General features: G+C 38.0%; 3 protein-coding genes across 6 annotated transcripts in view; 2 read left to right on the top strand and 1 right to left on the bottom strand.

Moving 5' to 3' along the window:
- LOC110445611 (15-hydroxyprostaglandin dehydrogenase [NAD(+)]-like) overlaps positions 1-7,313 on the top strand; it is a 12,459-nt gene extending 5,146 nt beyond the window's left edge. The window contains exons 4-7 of the mRNA XM_021490300.1: positions 3,878-3,974; positions 4,991-5,067; positions 6,252-6,409; positions 6,968-7,313. Coding sequence (XP_021345975.1) covers positions 3,878-3,974; positions 4,991-5,067; positions 6,252-6,409; positions 6,968-7,106 — 471 coding nt within the window. The 3' untranslated portion in view covers positions 7,107-7,313. The remainder of the gene's footprint in view (positions 1-3,877; positions 3,975-4,990; positions 5,068-6,251; positions 6,410-6,967) is intronic.
- A 145-nt stretch (positions 7,314-7,458) lies between these two features.
- LOC110445610 (adhesive plaque matrix protein-like) lies at positions 7,459-10,263 on the bottom strand. Of its 3 annotated transcripts, XM_021490299.1 has the most exons (3): positions 9,926-10,263; positions 8,293-9,588; positions 7,459-8,238 (listed from the first exon to the last, which is right to left on the bottom strand). In XM_021490299.1, the coding sequence occupies exons 1-3, from the start codon at positions 9,985-9,987 to the stop codon at positions 8,043-8,045; spliced, it is 1,554 nt and encodes a 517-aa protein (XP_021345974.1). In that variant the 5' UTR covers positions 9,988-10,263; the 3' UTR covers positions 7,459-8,042. The 3 variants fall into 3 exon arrangements, with proteins under 3 accessions (XP_021345974.1, XP_021345972.1, XP_021345973.1); XM_021490297.1 differs by having other exon boundaries at positions 7,464-9,588; positions 9,926-10,262; XM_021490298.1 differs by having other exon boundaries at positions 7,464-9,562; positions 9,954-10,262.
- A 6,986-nt stretch (positions 10,264-17,249) lies between these two features.
- LOC110445609 overlaps positions 17,250-24,081 on the top strand; it is a 7,836-nt gene continuing 1,004 nt past the window's right edge. Inside the window, exons 1-2 of one of the 2 annotated variants that reach the window (XM_021490295.1) lie at positions 17,250-17,368; positions 20,554-20,769. In XM_021490295.1, the coding sequence (XP_021345970.1) occupies positions 17,305-17,368; positions 20,554-20,769 (280 nt within the window). In that variant the 5' untranslated portion in view covers positions 17,250-17,304. Of the gene's footprint in view, positions 17,508-20,553; positions 20,770-24,081 lie in introns of both variants that reach the window. The other variant, XM_021490296.1, reaches the window with a different exon arrangement.

Below are 24,081 nucleotides of genomic sequence, written 5' to 3'. Positions count from 1 at the left end.
GGGATTTACCATGTAATATAAGGGTGGAGGAGGGGGATTATCCACATTGGTAGGACCTTGGGGATTTACCATGTAATATAAGGGTGGAGGAGAGGGATTATCCACATTGGTAGGACCTTAGGGGTTTACCATGTAATATAAGGGTGGAGGAGGGGGATTATCCACATTGGTATAGGACCTTAGGGGTTTACCATGTAACAGCATGGGACTATCCAGAATATCTGGTATACTTATGACCTTAAGGGTGACCATTACATGTAAGAAGTATTATCCAAAATAATCTGGTAGGGCCTTATATTAGGGCTTACCTTGTAAGAGGGACTATCTTTAATTATCTAGTAGGACCTTAGGGGTTACCTTGTAAGAGGGACCACTAAAATAATCTGTTAGGACCTTAGGGGTTACCTTGTAAGGGGGACTATCTAAAATTATCTAGTAGGACCTTAGGGGTTACCTTGTAACAGGGACTATCTAAAATTATCTGGTAGGCCTTAGGGGTTACTTTGTAAGCGGGACTATCTAAAATTATCTAGTAGGACCTTAGAGGTTACCTTGTAAGAGGGACTATCTAAAATTATCTAGTAGGACCTTAGGGGTTACCTTGTAAGAGGGACAATCTAAAACTATCTAGTAGGACCTTAGGGGTTTCCTTGTAAGAGGGACTATCTAAAACTATCTAGTAGGACCTTAGGGATTACATTGTAAGAGGGACTATCTGAAATTATCTAGTAGGACCTTAGGTGTTACCTTGTAAGAGGGACGATCTAAAATTATCTAGTAGGACCTTAGGTGTTACCTTGTAAGAGGGACGATCTAAAATTATCTAGTAGGACCTTAGTGGTTACCTTGTAAGAGAGACTATCTCAAATTATCCTTGGGTGTTACCTTGTAAGAGGGACTATCTGAAATTATCTAGTAGGACCTTAGGGGTTTCCTTGTAAGAGGGACTATCTAAAACTATCTAGTAGGACCTTAGGGGTTACCTTGAAAGAGGGACTATCTAAAATTATCTAGTAGGCCCTTAGGGGTTACCTTGTAAGAGAGACTATCTCAAATTATCTAGTAGGAACTTGGGGGTTACCTTGTAAGAGGGACTATCTGAAATTATCTAGTAGGACCTTAGGTGTTACCTTGTAAGAGGGACGATCTAAAATTATCTAGTAGGACCTCGGGTGTTACCTTGTAAGAGGGACTATCTTTAATTATCTAGTAGGCCCTTAGGGGTTACCTTGTAAGAGGGACAATCTAAAACTATCTAGTAGGACCTTAGGGGTTACCTTGAAAGAGGGACTATCTAAAATTATCTAGTAGGACATTAGGGGTTACCTTGTAAGAAATTATCTAGTAGGACCTTAGGGGTTACCTTGTAATAGGGACTATCTAAAATTATCTAGTAGGCCCTTAGGGGTTACCTTGTAAGAGGGACTATCTCAAATTATCTAGAAGGACCTTAGGTGTTACCTTGTAAGAGGGACTATCTACAATTATCTAGTAGGACCTTAGGGATTACCTTGAAAGAGGGACTATCTAAAATTATCTAGTAGGACCGTGGGTGTTACCTTGGAAGAGGGACTATCTAAAATTATCTAGTAGGCCCTTAGGGGTTACCTTGTAAGAGGGACAATCTAAAATTATCTAGTAGGACATTAGGGGTTACCTTGTAAGAAATTATCTAGTAGGACCTTAGGGGTTTCCTTGTAAGAGAGACTATCTCAAATTATCTAGTAGTACATTAGGGGTTACCTTGTAAGAGTGACTATCTGAAATTATCTAGTAGGACCTTAGGTGTTACCTTGTAAGAGGGACGATCTAAAATTATCTAGTAGGACCTTGGGTGTTCCCTTGTAAGAGGGACTATCTAAAACTATCTAGTAGGACCTTAGGGATTACCTTGAAAGAGGGACTATCTAAAATTATCTAGTAGGCCCTTAGGGGTTACCTTGTAAGAGTGACTATCTGAAATTATCTAGTAGGACCTTAGGGATTACATTGTAAGAGGGACTATCTGAAATTATCTAGTAGGACCTTAGGGGTTACCTTGAAAGAGGGACTATCTAAAATTATCTAGTAGGACCTCGGGTGTTACCTTGTAAGAGGGACTATCTCAAATTATCTAGTAGTACATTAGGGGTTACCTTGTAAGAGGGACTAGCTAAAATTATCTAGTAGGACATTAGGTGTTACCTTGTAAGAGGGACGATCTAAAATTATCTAGTAGGACCTCGGGTGTTACCTTGTAAGAGGGACTATCTTTAATTATCTAGTAGGCCCTTAGGGGTTACCTTGTAAGAGAGACTATCTCAAATTATCTAGTAGGACCTTGGGGGTTACCTTGTAAGAGGGACTATCTACAATTATCTAGTAGGACCTTAGGGATTACCTTGAAAGAGGGACTATCTAAAATTATCTAGTAGGACCGTGGGTGTTACCTTGGAAGAGGGACTATCTAAAATTATCTAGTAGGCCCTTAGGGGTTACCTTGTAAGAGAGACTATCTCAAATTATCTAGTAGGACATTAGGTGTTACCTTGTAAGAGGGACTATCTTTAATTATCTAGTAGGAACTTAGGGGTTCCCTTGCAAGAGGGACAATCTAAAATTATCAAGTAGGACATTAGGGCTTACCTTGTAATAGGGACTATCTCAAATTATCTAGAAGGACCTTAGGTGTTACCTTCTAAGAGGGACTAGCTCAAATTATCTAGTAGGACATTAGGGGTTACCTTGTAAGAAATTATCTAGTAGGACCTTAGGGGTTTCCTTGTAAGAGGGACTATCTAAAATTAGCTAGTAGGACCTTGGGTGTTTCCTTGTAAGAGGGACTATCTAAAACTATCTAGTAGGACCTTAGGGATTACATTGTAAGAGGGACTATCTGAAATTATCTAGTAGGACCTTAGGGATTACCTTGTAAGGGGGCCCACTAAAATAATCTGGTAGGACATTAGGGATTACCTTGTAAGAGGGACTATCTACAATTATCTAGTAGGACCTTAGGGATTACCTTGAAAGAGGGACTATCTAAAATTATCTAGTAGGACATTAGGTGTTACCTTGTAAGAGGGACTATCTCAAATTATCTAGTAGGAATTTAGGGGTGCCCTTGTAAGAGGGACAATCTAAAACTATCTAGTAGGACCTTAGGGGTTTCCTTGTAAGAGAGACTATCTCAAATTATCCTTGGGTGTTACCTTGTAAGAGGGACTATCTGAAATTATCTAGTAGGACCTTAGGTGTTACCTTGTAAGAGGGACGATCTAAAATTATCTAGTAGGACCGTGGGTGTTACCTTGGAAGAGGGACTATCTAAAATTATCTAGTAGGCCCTTAGGGGTTACCTTGTAAGAGGGACCACTAAAATAATCTGGTAGGACATTAGGGATTACCTTGTAAGAGGGACTATGTAAAATTATCTAGTAGGACCTTAGGGATTACCTTGTAAGAGGGACTATCTGAAATTATCTAGTAGGACCTTAGGGGTTACCTTGTAAGAGAGACTATCTCAAATTATCTAGTAGGACCTTGGGGGTTACCTTGTAAGAGGGACTATCTCAAATTATCTAGTAGGACATTAGGGGTTACCTTGTAAGAGGGACTATCTAAAATTATCTAGTAGGACCTTAGGGGTTACCTTGTAAGAGGGACAATCTAAAATTATCTAGTAGGACCTTAGGGGTTACCTTGTAACAGGGACTATCTCAAACTATCTAGTAGGACCTTAGGGGTTACCTTGTAAGAGAGACAATCTCAAATTATCTAGTAGGACCTTAATTGGTTATGTAAGGTAGGAGGAGGGCTATTTAGGACCTGAGGGATATAGGTAATACATTAAAATAAAAGGATCTGCTGTAATATTTGTACTAATATCTTCATTTAGATCGGTATGATAGAGGGAACCAGGCTGGCAGAAACCTATATGGACAAGAGTGCTGGAGGACGAGGAGGACTTGTGGTCAACATTGCATCAACAGCAGGTTAGACAAAGTCTTTTAAAATTTGCTGCCATTTTTTTTCTTCATGTTAGTGGTATGAAAATTATACTACGTTTTTACAGAAAGTCTGATAGGTGTGCACGAAATAATACTGATACATTCTTAAGTTGCAGATGGTATCAGATAACCATTTGTAGAGTTATTGCCCTTTGTTTATGATCATAACATGTCCCATATACCAGGTAGTTTTCATTTGATTTCCTTTCAATATTTTAATTTCTGAGTTTAACGTTTAACGTCATTATTCCTGGTTTACAGTGGATGGGTAACTGGTCTATTGACCCCCATGATAAGTTAGAGTTATTGCCCTTTGTTTATTTGGGGCATCACAAACTCTTCTTTGAATCTTGCATTGGTTGGGATCTAATTTCCAACTTATCAGATACATTGATTCTTTAATTTTTTCTCTTTTAATTATGAATTTAACACTATTTTTATTTTAACAGAGAAAAGTCCTGATCAAATTAGTTAATTTCACTTATATATATCAAATTATCTAGAAACATGCATGTGTAATACACTGTAGGTAGTTATTTGTCCAATCCCTGGTATCAAGGTAACACTTAATCATATACTCAGGGTGCAATATGTACTGTAATAGATAGATATTGGATGTGTGACATGTAATATTGATAACTAATAGGACAGAGAACAATAAAGTGATGGTTTTAACTCATGGAAAGAAAAGCCAAATGGTGATTTCCTTTGATTTCTAGCAGTAACAAAAAATATATATATAATACATATTTGTGCAGTGCCTATAATTCTTTGGTTGAGCTAATGATGAAAGAAAATTGTTACCATTCTGCCTGATTTTGAAGAAATTCTCAAAAGCTAATCTTTCATATAAATCCTATATAATGGAACCAACTTTGAGATTGTCTGTTTTTATGGTACAAAGAAAAGTGATTTTTTTTTACCTGTGGATTTCTTTTACTCCAAACATGATTATGTTAATAAGGCCTGTGTTATAACATACTAGTACCTTACTGTTACAGGACTGGTACCAATGTTCCACGGCCCAGTCTACTCGGGATCTAAGTATGGGGTAGTGGGATACACCACCAGTATGGCAGTAAGTAAATCACTGTTACTGTTGTGAATAATGATTTCTCCTTTACTGTACATGTAAAGGTCTTTCTTATTATTTGCATGTGTGCGTGATTTTTGCAGTATTGTCCATTTTAGTAAAACTAAAAGCGCTTCAGGAGAATGATTATGTTTTGAAGTACAATCAAACAATGTCACAATGTATTGGACATACACTATGATGTAATACAATACACACCATGATGGTGATGTCCGTATCTAATTACGTCCGGGGTACTTATGGGTACATGTATGCATGCATATACCTGCTCTGGGATGGGTAAAAAGTATAAACAGAAACTCCCGAAAACTCTCTATTGAGTGGGTATATAAATTAACGTTGGTAGATTGCGACCTCGAAATACAATATTAAAAAAAATTCTCCTGAAGAGGTTTATAGCAGCTAAAGGCCTTGAGAAAAAGCCTTTATATATATAATGCACATAATTATATTATATGGATTATTGAGTTGGGGATCTGTGCCAAGTCCCTGTGGATACCTCTCTACATGTATTAGATGTTCAGTTTGATTTCTTGATTTTGTAATAAAGTTTATTCCCTTAGTATCAGGAGGATACCTTGTGGTATACAGAACCCTTTTCAGTGTTATTAGAGTGTAATAAGAAAAGAAGAAATAAAAACATTGATTAGTGAAGAGTTGGTTTAATCAATATTTATTTCATATATCATATATAATAAGTACACAGTCTACAAGATTTTAAATCTTATATAAAGCCATCTCCCTTGAAATGTAACTACATATTAAAGAAGTACCTGAAAATACATTCAATTAAATTACACATAAATTGTTTCAATTAACAGTTTGTGATAATACTGACCATTTTTTGTGATGAACCAAAAATAAAAATAAATACATAGGTAGGTACATGTATGATAGAAGAAAGGAAACAGTATTGAAGTGAATAGTTACTGGTACAAGGAATATACAGGTACACAAAATGTCAAGTTCAGTCTAGAGGAGGCAGTGTTGTTATAGGTGTTGTTATAGGACTAAACTTCTACTTCTAAATCCAGATATTGTTTGTCTTCATAAAACTTCTCTTTTTTTTGTGTGTTGCTTCATTGAATTATCTGCCATAGTACAATAACTGATATTTGTTGAACTTATCATGCTGTGTATTTATGTTAATTGGTATTTCCTTGTTTCAGGCCGACCCTAAAACTTTGGAGACAGGTGTAAGCTATGCAACACTGTGTCCAGCATTTACAGCCACCGAGCTATTTGAGGAGAGTCATGAGACTCTGTTAAATAATAACACAGGTTTAGATCTGGCGGCCAAACAAATCACTGATGCAGGAATACAAACGTGAGTGTTAATGGAATTTCAGAAAAACAAAATATTTCATTTTAGCTATATCAAAATGGAGAGGGCATCCATCTCTTTTGAAAGTTCTGAGTGAGTTATTGTTCACAAGAGTGACTTCAATTACTGAAAACTTTTTTATGTGTATCGACTGTTACCAATTTAAGATAACTTTGATGTTGTTACAAAGGATTGAAAAGGGAAATTCAATCTTGAAAAAGTATACTGAATTTTTAATGGAAGTGCCCTGGTTACATCAGTGGTACTAGTAACCATCTAATAATCTGTGATGTCTGCTCAATTATATATTATCCCTATAAAAATGTTACAAGTTTATACAAACTGCCAAACAAAGTTAGGCAGGCTCTAGTGTTATTTGATTTTGATTTCTTGTTAAAACTTTAAAAACTCTAAATAAAATTAATGAAATCTTGTATAAGCTGAGCTGCGTTTATGTACACATATATGAAAGTCAGGTTTATACTGGCTAATCTGTTGAGGCAAATTATTTTGTAATACTGAAGTTCGAACCATTGTTACACTGTTGTTGTTTTCTCCCAGGGTGGCTGATGTTGTGAATGGGTTTCTGCAGTTAGTGGAAGCTGATGATAATAACGGCTTTGTCATGGCTGTATCCAAACAGAAAGGGATCCAGTATGTACATAGACGCCCGCGGAAACCTCGAGCCAATAAGTTGTGATCAGGCGATGTGTCTCCATAAATACTGTGATATGTTACAGTGACTGTAAATACAAACTACTATACAGAAACAATGGATGCTAATGTTGTGTCAAGAATGAGCAGTCGTTGAATAATTGTGACTGTGTGTTTAATTACAGTGCCAAAACCAGGGACCAATCTGGTGCAGTGTCCAAATAGGTAGAATACAAGATTATTTAAGGTGGGGTGGGGAGGGTTCTAAATTCCAGAAAAATTCTCTAGGTCTGTCACTGACTTGTCATTATCATTTTAAACCATTATAAATAAATGAAAAGTGCTAGGTTTATGTGCAAATTAAATGTTTTAAGTGTATTTATCATTGTATGATGTAAAAAAAGAATGTTGCACTTTTGGCTTTCAAAAATGTAGGCAAAAAATATGCAAGTTTCAAAATATGTTTACAGAGGTTGGAGATAGTCTTACAGACTTTAACAGTGGTTGTTAAGAATCAATTTTAAAATATATCAGAGCAAGAACTAAAAGACTAGGGAATCTGTAGGAAGAGAAAGTGGGTTAATATTTTTTGCAAAGTCAAACACCAAGGTAATATATTGTACTGATTGGTTATAATACAACATCAACTGGAGTTTATCAATAACTTTAATGCAGTAGATTTTGCTTAATATCAATTATCATTTGTGAGAGGGAAACATCATATTAACCAGAACATGATATTAACCAGAACGTGACATAAAGAGAAAACATGTTTTTCTGACCATTTCAGCTGTCAAAACCTGGAAGTGACCATATGTATATGTCCAAGTGATATGGTTTTACAAAGAAGATTGTCTAGTAAACATATTTGTAACCGACACATTTTTGCTTTTATTAACAGTGAAATAATCTTCTTTTATTTGTTACATGTACACTTGCTAAATTCTGGTAGTGCTCTATAATTGTACATGATCAAATAGGCTTAGATCGACCTATAGATTGACCTATAGTTGTCGTCGGCTGCTAGTCTATATTCTGGTAGTGCTCTATAGATCGACCTATAGTTGTCGTCGGCTGCTAGTCTACATTCTGGTAGTGCTCTATAGATGGACCTATAGATGTCGTCGGCTGCTAGTCTATATTCTGGTAGTGCTCTATAGATCGACCTATAGATCGACCTATAGTTGTCGTCGGCTGCTAGTCTATATTCTGGTAGTGCTCTATAGATCGACCTATAGTTGTCGTCGGCTGCTAGTCTATATTCTGGTAGTGCTCTATAGATCGACCTATAGTTGTCGTCGGCTGCTAGTCTATATTCTGGTAGTGCTCTATAGATCGACCTATAGTTGTCGTCGGCTGCTAGTCTATATTCTGGTAGTGCTCTATAGATCGACCTATAGTTGTCGTCGGCTGCTAGTCTATATTCTGGTAGTGCTCTATAGATCGACCTATAGTTGTCGTCGGCTGCTAGTCTATATTCTGGTAGTGCTCTATAGATCGACCTATAGTTGTCGTCGGCTGCTAGTCTATATTCTGGTAGTGCTCTATAGATCGACCTATAGTTGTCGTCGGCTGCTAGTCTATATTCTGGTAGTGCTCTATAGATCGACCTATAGTTGTCGTCGGCTGCTAGTCTATATTCTGGTAGTGCTCTATAGATCGACCTATAGTTGTCGTCGGCTGCTAGTCTATATTCTGGTAGTGCTCTATAGATCGACCTATAGTTGTCGTCGGCTGCTAGTCTATATTCTGGTAGTGCTCTATAGATCGACCTATAGTTGTCGTCGGCTGCTAGTCTATATTCTGGTAGTGCTCTATAGATCGACCTATAGTTGTCGTCGGCTGCTAGTCTATATTCTGGTAGTGCTCTATAGATCGACCTATAGTTGTCGTCGGCTGCTAGTCTATATTCTGGTAGTGCTCTATAGATCGACCTATAGTTGTCGTCGGCTGCTAGTCTATATTCTGGTAGTGCTCTATAGATCGACCTATAGTTGTCGTCGGCTGCTAGTCTATATTCTGGTAGTGCTCTATAGATCGACCTATAGTTGTCGTCGGCTGCTAGTCTATATTCTGGTAGTGCTCTATAGATCGACCTATAGTTGTCGTCGGCTGCTAGTCTATATTCTGGTAGTGCTCTATAGATCGACCTATAGTTGTCGTCGGCTGCTAGTCTATATTCTGGTAGTGCTCTATAGATCGACCTATAGTTGTCGTCGGCTGCTAGTCTATATTCTGGTAGTGCTCTATAGATCGACCTATAGTTGTCGTCGGCTGCTAGTCTATATTCTGGTAGTGCTCTATAGATCGACCTATAGTTGTCGTCGGCTGCTAGTCTATATTCTGGTAGTGCTCTATAGATCGACCTATAGTTGTCGTCGGCTGCTAGTCTATATTCTGGTAGTGCTCTATAGATCGACCTATAGTTGTCGTCGGCTGCTAGTCTATATTCTGGTAGTGCTCTATAGATCGACCTATAGTTGTCGTCGGCTGCTAGTCTATATTCTGGTAGTGCTCTATAGATCAACCTATAGATCAACCTATAGTTGTGGTCGGCTGCTAGTCTATATTCTGGTAGTGCTCCATAGATCAACCTATAGATCAACCTATAGATCAACCTATAGTTGATAGATCGACCTATAGGTGTCGTCGGCTGCTAATCTATATTCTGGTAGGGCTCGATAGATCGACCTATAGTTGGCCCCATAGGTGTCGTCGGCTGCTAATCTATATTCTGGTAGGGCTCGATAGATCGACCTATAGGTGTGGTCGGCTGCTAGTTTATATTCTGGTAGTGTTCTATAGATCGACCTATCGGTGTCGTCGGCTGCTCGTCTATATTTTGGTAGTGCTCTATAGATCGACCTATAGTTGTCGTCGGCTGCTTGTCTATATTTTGCTCTGAATTCAGGTGTAGGGCATGTCATGTTTGTACATATTCACCTTAATCTTTTCAAAGCTTTGATTTTAGAAACATCTTTGTAAATAAGAAAATCCAATCATACGCATCAGGTTTAAAGTTTACATTGTTTTCTGTAAGTAAAAGGTTATACATGTGTCAGCCCTCGAGGTGGGGCATGGTCAGAAATTCAATATCGAATTGATTAATTTGTTATGTGATTAAATCACAAGATATACTTCCCGATGATTTTAATAAGATTTTATCATAATTAATTTGTTGATGTATTGTTGATTATTATATAAAATTATTTTTTGCTATATTTTAATAAAGTTTTTATTTTTCAATGGTTGTGTTTATTGTTCATTGTATGAAACTAGCCTTCATTTTGAATTAAGTTTTAACAAAACAGGGTACTCCATACTTGTTGTTAGAGTAAGGGATGACAGTTAATTTGGCCCTATTGCTTATTTATAAATTGGACTTCTCTAAAACTGTGTGATTGATATCAACTACCGGTACATATTTAATTAATTGGAAGCATTCTCATCAAGGAAAAAAAGTACAAATTTAGAGTCTTTCCTGCCCCCTAGGCCTTCCTACGGAAGCCCTGGAGGGACATTTTTAGTTGTCAATTATTTATTCCTTATTAGTCCCCTACCGGTCAAACCGGGGGGACTATAGTTTTCCCCTCCGTCTGTCCGTCCGTCCGTCTGTCTGTCCGTCCGTCTGTCTGTCTGTCTGTCTGTCTGTCCGTCTGTCCGAAGAGGTTTGTCAGCACTCTAGAGCCTTCATTCTTTCATGGATTTTAATCAAACTATACACACATGTAAAGAATTAAAATATCTTCAACAAGTTCGAGTTTCAAGGTCATCGGACCAAGGTCAAGGTCATTATTACTATAAATAGAAAAACTTTGTCAGCACTCTAGCGTCTTCATTCTTTCTTGGTTTTTAATCAAACTTCACACAGTCACAAAGAATTAAAATATCTTCGTCATGTTCGAGTTTCAAGGTCATCGGATCAAGGTCAAGGTCATTATTACTATAAATAGAAAAACTTTGTCAGCACTCTAGCGTCTTCATTCTTTCTTGGTTTTTAATCAAACTTCACACAGTCACAAAGAATTAAAATATCTTCGTCATGTTCGAGTTTCAAGGTCATCGGATCAAGGTCAAGGTCAATATTACTATAAATAGGAAATCTTTGTCAGCACTCTAGTATTCTTTCATGGATTTTAGTCAAACTTCACATTATTGTAAAAAATTTCAATATATTGGACAAGTTCAAGTTTCAAAGTCCTCGGATCTAGGTTGAGGTCACTGTCGCATCTTAATAGATTGCGGGGGCCGGTAGGGGACATGTATTGCTTCAGCAATACTCAGTATGCTTGTTTTTTAAATTATTTAGTTGTTATAATTTATTTGTTTTTTGATAATTACGACAAAACATGGTAAGGCAGCTGTCCGGCAAAATGGGCGGCTTCCTCTCTAACGAACATGCAAAATAATTAAATTGTTACTGTTAGTAAAGCTAAAAGTAATCGACATGCTTAATTGATTAATTAAAAGTGAACATTTTATATTATTACTGAACAGAGGTTGCCTGCTTAATTAGCAATAACAAACAAGGAATAACAAATAAGTATTAAGAAATAAGTATCAAAAAATAAGTAATAACAAATAAGAATTAACAAATAACAAATAAGTATTAACAAATAAGTAATAACAAATACGAATTAACAAATAACATATAAGAAATAACAAAATAGACTTTTGATAGTTTCCAGACAATTGAATACTCGACGGTACTCCACAACGGAGCATAAACACAAATGGATGAATATGAATAGAATACTTGATAAGAAATATCAATAACAATATTAATAATATAATAAATAATTATTGTAATATAATAATTTAGTATTAATAACAATTAATAACAAATAAGTAGTAACAAATAAATGCTAAAAAATAAGTGGTAACTAAAAATGTCCCTCCAGGGCTTCCGTTACCTGGACTTAAGGGCTGAGTCAAGGCAGGGACAAAAAATGGTTATTTGGCTTTATTGCTTGAAGGGACTTCTCTGAAACTACTGTATGCTAGGAAAATTTCGTCTCAATTAATCTTAACTTTTGACTTTTTTGCCTTCCCCAAATATACAGTAATTACATGTAAAATTTATACTGGGCGAATATGGACTATGATCAGTAAATGGCAGTTTCCTGGTATACAGTATGTGAAAGGGACCTAGTGATGTAACCGTATTATAATTTTGTATAAACAGTAGGTGTGGCCCCCCAGGACCTGAGGGGCGGGGCCCGATAGGGGAAATATAGCATATTATTTAAAATCCTTCTTATTCTGTAGGAATGAAAGGATTTGGTCCATATTTGGTCTGAAGCATTCTTGGGTGAAGGGGAACCAGTTTTGTATAAACGGTGGGTCTGGCCACCCTGGGGACTGAGAGGCAGGGCCAAATAGGGGAAATTTAGCAAACGCTTTAAAATCCTGCTTCTTCTGAAAGAATGAAAGGATTTGTTCCATATTTGGTGTGAAGCATCCTTGGGTGAAGGGGAACTAACTTTGTATAAACTGTGGCTCAGGCCCCCAGGGGCCTGAGGGGCAGGGCCCAATGGGGGAAACATAGCAAATTATTCTTTAAAATCCTTCTTCTTCTGTAGGAATAAAAGGATTTGGTCGATATTTGGTGTGGAGCATCTTTGGGTAAAGAGGAACCAATTTTGTATAAACAGTGGGTGTGGCCCCCCTGGGCCTTGAGGGTAGGGACCCAATAGGGGAAATGGAGGTAAAACCTTTATAATCCTTCTTCTACCATAGGGATTAAGGGATTTTATCCTAATTTAGTCTGGAGCATCCTTGGGCCAAGGGGACTAAATTTTGTATAAGCAGTTGGTGTGGCTCCCAGGGGGCAGAAGGGCGGGGTCCAATAGGAGTAATAGAGGTAAAATTTTAAAATCCTTCTTCGACCATTGTGATTAAGGGATTTTATCCTTATTTAGTCTGGAGCATCCTTTGGCCAAGGGGATTCAATTTTGTATAAGCGGTGGGTATTGCCCCCCTAGTGATATAGGGGTGGGGCTCTGTTTGAAATTGGTTTTATCTCAAGTACTGGTATTTCATATGTACTTACAGCACCTACCATGGAGTGCTATATTTTTACTTCATACCAATTATTTTAAACATATTCAGGTGAGCGGTACAGGCCCTCTGTGCCTCTTGTTTAGCTCACCTGACCCGAAGGGCCAAGTGAGCTTATGGCATGGTGCGGCGTCCATCTTCCGTCCGTCGTCTGGCGTCAACTTTTTACTTTAAACAACTTGATGATATTTGGCCAGAAGCATGCTTGGATGAATGGCTACCAAGTTTGTTGAAATAAATGACCTTCATCAATTTTCAAGGTCACAGGGGTCAAATATGTTAAAATCTTTATTTAAACATCTTTTTCTGAATAACCAAGAGGCCTAGGATGATGATATTTGGCCAGTAACATGCTGAAATGAAGTGCTACCAAGTTTGTTCAAATAAATGACCTTCATCCATTTTCAAGGTCACAGGGGTCAACTATGTTAAAATCTTTATACAACTTCTTCTATAACACCAAGTTATCAGTCCACCGTCCTCGCCCCTCATAGTAGCACAATACATCGCCAGTGATATGCCTATATAATGTTTAAAACAACAGAGCTAATTACAAGAATATAATATAAGTATACTGAACAAAAAAAGAAATGAACAATTAAATTATGCAATCAATAGCCTATGACATTTTGGGAAATTTGTACAAAATTTTATATCAATATGAAGGGACAAGTCTACTCTTTACAATACTGTAGAAGAAAAGTCTGTGTGACGTTACTCGTGACATTAGTAGTTACTCAAAGTGGGATACCCGCGAAAAACGAAATGACACTTAAGTACCTGGTGTAGGCACCTTTGCACGAATCCCTGCACGGATTCTCCTATGCATTGAATTCATGAGAACATTTATTCGCCTTAAGGGAATGTTGTTCCATTCTTGTGTTAATGCTGCGATCAATTGGGCGCGGTTAGTTGGGGGGGCTTTGACGTTTCCTAATACGCCTGTCCAGCTCATCCCACAGATGCTCAATGGGAGACATGTCGGGGCTATATGGGGGCCATTCCAAAGGCTGACATTGTTTGCCGTGAGAAAATCACGAGACTCTGGCAACATGCGGTCGAGCATTGTCTTGCTGGGAAATTAGGTTATGACGTCTGAGAAGTGGAAGGACATGTGGTTGGAGGATCTGGTCTCTGTATCGAATGGCATTGAGGTTTTGATCCAGGACCACTAAGGGGGATTTTACTCCATGGCAGATGCCTCCCCAAACCATTACAAAAGCCCCACCGAATCTATCGCGTTCAACAACGCATGCGTCGGCGACACGCTCACCGCGTCTGCGATATACCCTTTTTCTTCTGTCTGAGCGATACAGACAGAATCTAGACTCGTCGGTGAACCTCACACGCCTCCATCGACGCTTCCCAACCCTATTCGGGCCATGTCTGCGCATCCAGTCAAGACGCACTTGCCGCATCCGTGGTGTCAGCTGCGCAATGATTCTCTCGGCACGCAAGCGGTTCCTGGCAGTTTGAGGACTAATGGGTCTGCCATGAGTACCTAAGGTATGCGACGCAGTCTCTACAGCAGTCTGGAATCTGTTGCGCAAGTGCGACAATCGAATCGCCCTGTGTTGTCGTGCGGTCGTTACACGCGGACGACCGCTCCTGGGACGATCAGAAACTAACCCAGTAGCACGGAAACGTGTACAGAGACGGTTATTTGTACACGGGCCAACACCAAACTGTCGTGCGACAGCAGTTTGGGTATGACCACCCATCAACATCGCAATTGGTCTACCCCTCTGAATTTGCGTTAAGCGTGGCATCTCAGTCAATGGCGATATAAAAATGCCAACGTGGAAAATGAATGTGGCTGAACTTAGAGTATCCGTTGAGATTATATGTTTGAAAAACTCAAGCTTGGCTTGATCACGCCGCGTGATTTGGACTAAAGAAACTCACAAAGTCACACAATGACATCGCCACGCTTGGCTGATTTTAGTGTATATTGTTGAGAAGGGAGATCGTTCTTGATGTAATACCTGACCAAATATTCCATTATTTCCTTACAGCTAAGGTGTACTGCAGGGGGAACTTTGTGCGTTTCTTTTTTGGTTCAGTATATAACGGAACGTAATTATATATGAGCATTGATGTATATTAAATTATAAGATAAGTATAACTGGACGTATATATATATATATGACCAAAATAATTAAATCATTTTATCTTACCATGCACGGTAATGTATCAATTGGGTATTTCTGTGATCGACATTTATATATATTTCATATCACTTACCGGTACCACACGTTCTATGTTGCCATCTATAACAGCCATCTCACTACAGTGCATGCTGTGCAGGTCTGATCACACTGTCGCACTCTAAACATTTCGTTGATGCTGGTCTCATGGTTGAAAGATCCATTCAAATTCAAATGTGAAGATTTTGCTATACATTCGTCCAATTTATTACACCCTCTGACCAATCCCGTTAACTGTTGTTTTAATCGAGTCTCTCCGAGGTACTCCGAGGTACTCTGTTAAAACAACAAAGACCCTTCTCCCATTTCTAAATTATTATTAGTTAATATTGTAACTATTTATTTCAAATGCTATTCAATAAGTTTTTTAATTAATTCTTTTCTCTAAATAATTGAATTGAATTAAACACTGAAGTAGAAAACACTATTGCAAAGGTATTTGAGACTGAGGAGGATCAACTATCAATGAAAACACGAACACAATTATAATGTTTTTATCTGTACATGTACATATCTTTATTTCTTGAAAGCGCATGTAACTTTATTAACATAATATCAAGAGATGTAATTGTATTACGCACTTGTAGTACTTGCAGTACTATGCAGTATATACTATATATAGCAGTGGCGGATCCAGAGACCTATCTGGGGGGNTGAGGGGAAAAATTGAGGAAAATGATGAAAATACATGATTTTTAAAGAAAATTATCGGGGTGGGGGGTTTCCTGAAGCCCAAAAAAACCCTCTGGATCCGCCACTGTATAGGGTGGGGCCGTTTTAAGTAGGGCCGTTTTGCACTGCGGCCGTTTTAACCGGATTCGCTTCAAACGACCTCGCGATTAATGCCGACCACCACTTTTGCGATTAATATGTAAGATTTTTTTAAACAGTTGGTATCATATTAACAAGTGCAAAACTCCCTTGACCAGAGAGGTCTCCGAACAAAAATCGGTTCAGTACTTTTCGAGATATGAGTATTTATTAGAACGAAAACAGTTGAAAATATTGTTATTTTTATTTCATAGTGGTTCATTCCGGCCACCACTTTTGCTTCTAATTTTTATTACTGCTAAACATAACTTATATCATTGTAACAGGTATAAAATTATCTTTCCTAGGCTGGTCTCCGAATAAAAATCTATTATATATTATAGGAGATACGGCCTAATATATACAAAAAAATAAACAAAAAAATCTTCACGCCTGAGTGCATTCCGGCCGAGGACCGAGCCCTGGGGTACACCTGATGTTACCGGGACTTTTGATGAAGTAGCTCCCTCCCCGACAACTTGCTGTATTCTGCCTGTAAGAAAGCCTTTTTTTTCTAATGATAACCAATCATAATGATGATCATGAATTCTTATTTTGTGAACTATTAGTTATCTTATATATATATATAGTTTAAAAAAATATGGGCTCTTATGTAGAACTGCGTCCGCGTCGCAGAGCCTGGTAAAAGTTCTACTTGATAACGACAGCTTGACAGAGTGATGTCCCCTTAGTACGGGTACGGGAGTAAACAAAGCACCCGCGATCCTCGCCGGCGATCACAACAAAGTCAGAATTTCATGTGAAATATGTTGTTTATTTCAACAAAACTTACATAATTATGAACAGTTTTTCCTGAATTTCTAGTTATATGTGAAAACCCGTGATTTTCACGGTTGACTGCGGCGTACAAGTTTTACCCCCTTGAAATACACATTATCGCCGATTTCTAAATTATTAGATCATAAATAAACATTTTTGTAATTGTCACATTTAGAAAATAATGTTTGAAATTATTCTATATTTTCATAAAAAAATATAAACGTTCGCGTTAATGAGATATTAAAATATCTTTATATTCCCGGTACGGGGTTTCAGTGCGGGTCCGGGAACGGGGTACAAGATTTACCTACCACCCGGGTTTTGTCCTCACCCCGGTTTTGCAAAGCGTCTTGTCTACATAGTTCTTCACATAAAAGCGAAAGTAGCATGGAAAAGAAAAAGCGGCAACAGCAAAGATCGATTGCTGATTTTTTTAACAAAAAAACAAAAGGTTTGATGCTATAATGTATCAGTTCTTCAGTTAGCAGTTTATATAAGTTCTGTTTAGTGCGGTTCCTCTGACTAGTGATAGCTAGAAGAGTACTTCGCATATGCGTGACCATGCACGTAACATCCCTCCTTCGAGCACGGTAATTTTCACTAATTCTCGTCCATTTCTACCCCACATAACCATTCACACTCCCCCTATACCTACTACATATTATTCTTCCATTTTTCGTTAAGATTCGCTTCCCTTATTATCTAGATACCATACTCCCAATCTTTTCTCTAGGCCCCAAACCCAAATTGAATTCCCGCCATTTCTCACACCAATTCTTATCAACTTCCGGTTTTCCTGTTAACAAACCCAAAGCTTCCGTTCCATCTCCTCCTGCCTATATGGACCAAGACCACAATTGATTTTACTATGTTTCATTGTAACATTTAATTTCATAACAAATTCCCAATATCCGATAGCCAACTTTCCATCTAACCTGGTCAAGACCAACATCTTGGGAGTAAAATATCAAAATTTCAACATAACATGCTGGCCTTTTTCTTCAGATAATCGTCTGAATGCGTCACCAATGTCAAAAATAAACTTCCAAGTCAGGGGTAGAGGTAAACACAGGACTTTTCACACAGAACCCTGCACCAAAAAATAAATGCACAATATAAAAATTTGAAACAGAAATTGTTAGATTGATATCTCCACAGTATTTTAACACCAAATTTTTACACAAACACCAAGTTCTAAGAGACATAGTATTTTTTTACTAAAGTACCTATATTTCTAAGGGACTTCATTCGTGGGTACTGAACCTAGAAGCATTTAAGTGTGACCTCCGTCCATATATATGATTTCTAGTACAGCTAGGTAAGACACATACACTGTGATACAACACACAAAGAAGTACACATCATTTATTTTACAAAGCACTAGTCAGACCAAAACTTGAATACTGCTCTTCCATTTGGGATCCACACAACACAAACCAAATTAAACAAATAGAAAAAACACAACGAAGAGTAGCACGCTACGTAAACAAATACCACAACATTAGCTCAGTAACAGACATGATCCCCAAACCACAATGGCTAACACTACACACATGGCACTTTTACACAAGAATGATCCTTTTTTTTTTAAATTGTACACCACATCATAGCTATAAACCCAACATATATACTTACACCAGTGGACCCTCCAACCAGACATGCACACCCTCACGCATACAAACATATCTGCTACAAAGGACACCTACATATTCATTCTTTCCACATGTAATAGTCGTCTTTTATCGTGGATATACGACAACTCCTGGGTTCTTTTCTTAGTTAATTTATTACGTACATCATATTACTATACATATAACATTTAAACAATCACATAAGCTAAGACATGTCAAACCACTACCTGGCCGTAGCCAGTTACATAAGTTACAATAGTGGAATATGTATTTTACAAACTGACATCCAATCTATATATTATATAGAAATACAGCATAATTACAAATATATTAAAATACCCACCTCTTCAATGTGAAGAGGGTTTTCTCGGACAAAGTCCGCCGAGTCCTCAGTCTGACTCGTTCAATGAATACTATAAAAAGGAAACAATATATATTAAAAACTTGCTTCTTCGAAATCACTTGTCTACTAAATTGACCACGCCCGATTTCTAAATTTACAAAGACTTTCAAAATATTAACTTTACTTTTAACAAAAATATTACCTTAATTAAATATATTATTGAATAGTTACTATAATGAATTAGACTTATATTTATACACGAGTACTTACGTTTATTGCTTTTGGCTCTAGTGCCCGCTACCTCTTTTAATTCCAATGCTGGCTAGGTAAAGATATAGGTATAAGTACAAGATGTTCGCTGTGCTCGCTCTGGCCGCTCTGTTCAAAGTGACCAGTACACCAGGTAAATTACCATACATTCAACACTAGGTATTCTATACATAGACAATACGTACTGGACAAACAGGTTTACAACACACTACATGACATCCGCTCAGTACCTTACTCGCATTTACGCGTGCTATTTCCGCGCGCGCGCTAAAAGTTTTGCCGCAATGCGTGACGTACAAAATTACACGGAAGGCTGATTTCCGTTACATACAAACGCGTATAGCTAAATACCACAAATATATTAAAAGTAATAATGACAAATAATGACACTATTACACACACACAATAACACAATGGAATCTCCTTACCATAGCAGCAGTACAATGCACAACACTAGAGAACTTCAAGACACTCGTGTCCTATGCAGCCCCTGAAGCCCTCATCACACGCTAAAACATACACCAGCTTTTACCTTTTATCTATACTTTGCACAAAAAAACACCAAAAAAACACCAAACCAATCACTGTAAATAACCCCTTTTTCACGCCTCTGTGATATATAGGACCCCTGAGGGCATAATCATCATTATTGATTGAGCCCCTGCACCCTAAAGAAGAAGAAAAAGAAGAATATACTGGTAAGGTATGGAGCAATCTCGGGTGCTGCCTGTTTGAGTATGAAGGCTGGAATCCCATCCAGACCAGTGGTATAGCTTTGAATAGACAAGTTCCTTCCAACAGCTTCTGTACTCCAGCAGTACTGATCTGAATCCCTTGCATGGAAGGGAAAGGAATGGGCCCTTTGTCTGGCATATCTTCACTATCCCTCCAACTGGAACTGTTGGTTAAATATAGTGGCCTTGGTCTTGGTCGGCTTGTCACTGTGAAGGAAGCCATCTCTGTTCTTCAGTAAAGTAATTCCGCCGGAGTCCTGCTTCCTACCCTTAGTGTTGGACCAGAATGTCCGGGGATAATTTAATTCTTAACCTGTGATCTCTAGATTATTTTCACATAGACTGCAGGGAACAACATGAAAAGATTAAAAAGAAAATATTGAAGATTTTTTTTCCCATATAGCTGAAAATCAGCGAAATATCATATGAAATTAGGAAATAACAGCTACAATTATTCAGAAAACATGGCCTATTAAAGATCCTAAGAATCAAAGAAATGAAACTGGACCGACAAGTCAAGTTAGGATTGAAACTGTAGAAGACCTCAGAACCGATTTCTACCTGTTATATTCCTATCTGATTACTATACTAGACAAATTTTACTTTAAAATTATGACAAGATTTGTGTGTTTTTGATCTTTTTCTTTTATGTATTCAGAAAAAATGAAACCTCAAGGGATAGGGAAAAGCCTTAAGAAATGTGGGAAACAGAAGCTGAACAAATCTCCACCCCCAAAAGGTGTTGAGATAATAGCAGCCATGTTCAAACAGCAGTCTGCTGGTGTGTCCAGGGGATCTACAAGCATGCCTTCGAACGTAGGACATTCCAGTGATAACTCCAATTCGAATGATGTAACAGTAGTTAAAGTAGAGAGTAAGTATTTTGGAAAGACTGAAAATAAAGATGATTCTAAAAAGTCTATTCCAGAATACTTTAAAAAAAAGAGAAGCTCTTCAAGATTACGCCTTAAGCAATCTATTTCAAAGAAATTACTTGGAGATGAAGTTGTAAAAGTTGAAAGTGAAATAAAAACTGAAACAGCTGACAATGAGGAATCTCCATCACGGACAGAGAACAGTTGTAACGTAAACTCTGATAAAGGGGAATCATCTCTAAAAGTCGGAAGGTCTATACGGTTGTCTCTCGGGAAAAGGAAGTTATCGGAGGATTTGGAAGATTTTGTCAACGAAGACAAAAAGAAAAATGAGACGAAATTGCTGAAAAAGGAAATAATGAAAAAATCTGATAGAAAGAGCAGTACATCAATAGATCATCATAAAAGTAAAGCTGAGCATAAAATCAGAAAAATTGAGTCCTCAAGGAGTGTAAAATGTTCTAGCGGAACGACTCGTGATACAAATGTTCAGAAGTGTATGAGGGACACAGAAGTAAAGGTTATATCGAAACATGCATGTGCAAAAGAACTGGCTGTGGCTACAGTAGATCTAAAGTTAGATATTAAGGAGAGCCCAACACAAGATTCTCAGTCAAAAGGGACTGACAGTCAGAGTGAAAGTCGGATGGAAAACAGTAAGACAACGAACAGCCAGACGACGGACAGTCAGACAACAGACAAACAGACGATGGACTTTAAAGTGATCATGACAACAGTACTGGGTGAGTCTGACTATAAACAACTTTTCATTGAAGAAGATATGAAGTTTATTGGAGAATTTCAAACATGCTCAGGAAATAATAATCATTTTGATTAAAAAAAATCTCAAATGTAACATATTAAATGTTTATATGTAACATTGCTTGCTCTTAATATTTACATTTGCCCCTCATCTTTCAATCCTAATGTATTGGGAAGGCAAGTGTTGTTATGAGACTATAACAACATTTGCTATTGTAACGTTATCAATCTATATTGTGAGACGTCATCAATTTCATTGTTGTCAACACTTGATTTGCTGTTCAAAAACTGCTCGAAATAACTAAATGAAGCATTACATAAGGGCCTTACAGAGGGGGTCAAATTAACCTATATTATTTGTTCAATATTTTCTAGTTCTACTTACAAAGTGTTGAGTAGATTTCAACCAAACTGTATTTGCAGCATGCTTTGTCCATAATTAAGGGATCAACAGTTATGAAAAAGAAATGGGCTGACGTCATGACCCTTCTGGGGGCTGAGATAGCTAGTAGCGGTCACAATTGCTGATTGCTACACATATATGACACACAATAATTAAAGTTATATAAACAAAGGAGACTTAAAAGACATCTCTTCGCAAACTACTAAGCAGGTTTTAACCGAATCGTTGTAATAGCATGTTTAGCACACGGGGATAAAAAGTTAAACAAATAAAGTGGTTAACATTCCAGGGAACGGCTCTCCTCCAAAACTACTGGGTATATAATATTATATAGACTTCAAAATATCAAGGTGAGCTATTCAAGGCCATTTGTATGTATTATGACTTACTTATATACTAGTTACATGTATTAAACTGTTAAGATTTTTTTACAGTAAATTTCACTTAATATCACGTCGCTTAATGTCACTTTTCGGTTATTATAATGTTTTCTTGATGCATCGTTTTCCCTGCTATATAATCTATGTAATTCAATTCTTTTATTAGCACTTGTTTTGATATCAATTTCGCTTAATATTACTTTATTTTGGCCACTGTCACAAAAAAATATATTGGTAAATGAAGGTAAGAATCAATTATTTATGCCCCCGGTGTAGTATGAATGGATTTGTTCCGTATTTGGTCAGAAGCATCCTTGGGGGAAGTGGAACAAATTTTGTATAAATGGTGGGTCTGGCCCCCCTGGGGGCTGAGAGGCGGGGCCCAATAGGGGAAATATAGCAAATTCTTTAAAATCATTCTTCTTCTGTAGGAATGAAAGGATTTGGTCCATATTTGGTCTGAAGCATTCTTTGGTGAAGGGCAACCAATTTTGTATAAACCGTGGGTCTGGCACCTCAGAGGCCTGAGGGGCGGGGCTCAATAGGAGAAATATAGCAAATTCTTTGAAATCCTTCTCATTCAATAGGAATGAAAGGATTTGGTCCATATTTGTCTGAAGCATTCTTGGGTGAAGGGGAACCAATTTTGTATAAATGGTGGGTGTGGCCCCCCTGGGGGCTGAGGGGCGGGCCCAATAGGGGAAATATAGCAAATTCTTTAAAATCCTTTTTCTTCTTTAGGAATGAAAGGATTTGTTCCATATTTGGTCTGAAGCATCCTTGGGTGGAGGGAAACCAATTTTGTATAAACCGTGGGTATGGCCCCCCAGGGGCCTTAGGGGCGGGGCCCAATAGGGGAAACATAGCAAATTATTCTTTAAAATCCTTCTCATTCTGTAGGAATGAAAGGATTTGATCCATATTTTGTGTGGAGTATCCTTGGGTAAAGGGGAACAAATTTTGTATAAATGGTGGGTGTGGCCCCCCTGGGGGTTGAGGGGAGGGCCCAATAGGGGAAATATAGCAAATTCTTTAAAATCCCTCTGTAGGGATTAAGGGATTTTATCCTAATTTGGTCTAGGGGATTCTATGGCCAAGGGGACTCAATTTTGCATAAGCAGTGGGTGTGATCTCAAAGGGGGCAGAAGGACGAGGCCCAATAGGGGAAATAGGGGTAAATCTTTAAAATCCTTCTTCTACCATAGGGATGAAGGGATTTCTTCCTAATTTGGTCTGGAGGATCTTGGCCAAAAGGGACTCAATTTTGTGTAAACAGTGAGTGTGACACTCCCCACCCCCCACCCCCTTGGGGGCAGATTGGCGGGGCCCAATAGGGAAAACTTCGCAAATTTTTCAAAAACCTTCTTCTTCTGTCCAAATTTGGTATGAAGCATCCTTGGGTGAAGGGGAACCAATTTTGTATAAACGGTGGGTCTATAGCCCCCCTGGAAGCAGAGAGGCGGGCCCAATAGGGGAATTAGAAGTAACACCTTTAAAATCCTTCTTCTACCATAGGGATTAAGGGATTTTATCCTAATTTAGTCTGGAGCATCCCTGGGCCAAGGGTACCTCAATTTTGTATAAGCAGTGGGTGTGGCCTCCCAGGGGGCAGAAGGGCGGGGCCCAATAGGAGAAATAGAGGTAAAACCTTTAAAATCCTTCTTCGAACATCGGGATTAAGGGATTTTATCCTTATTTAGTCTGGAGCATCCTTGGGCCAAGGGGACTCAATGTTGTATAAACAATGGGTATGACCCCCCCCCCCC

The sequence above is a fragment of the Mizuhopecten yessoensis genome, unplaced genomic scaffold (genome assembly GCF_002113885.1).
Source record: "Mizuhopecten yessoensis strain PY_sf001 unplaced genomic scaffold, ASM211388v2 scaffold2329, whole genome shotgun sequence".
NCBI classification, from domain to species: domain Eukaryota; kingdom Metazoa; phylum Mollusca; class Bivalvia; order Pectinida; family Pectinidae; genus Mizuhopecten; species Mizuhopecten yessoensis.
Note: the sequence above shows the minus strand (reverse complement) of the source record. Positions and strands in the feature narration are given on the sequence as shown.

Excerpts from the sequence above, each read along its gene's own strand:
- LOC110445610 (XM_021490297.1), bottom strand. The coding sequence starts at position 9,987 with ATGACATGCCCTACACCTGAATTCAGAGCAAAATATAGACAAGCAGCC. Across the intron at positions 9,589-9,925 it reads GCAGCCGACGACAACTATAG|GTTGATCTATAGAGCACTAC; the intron begins GTCGATCTATAG and ends GTTGATCTATAG.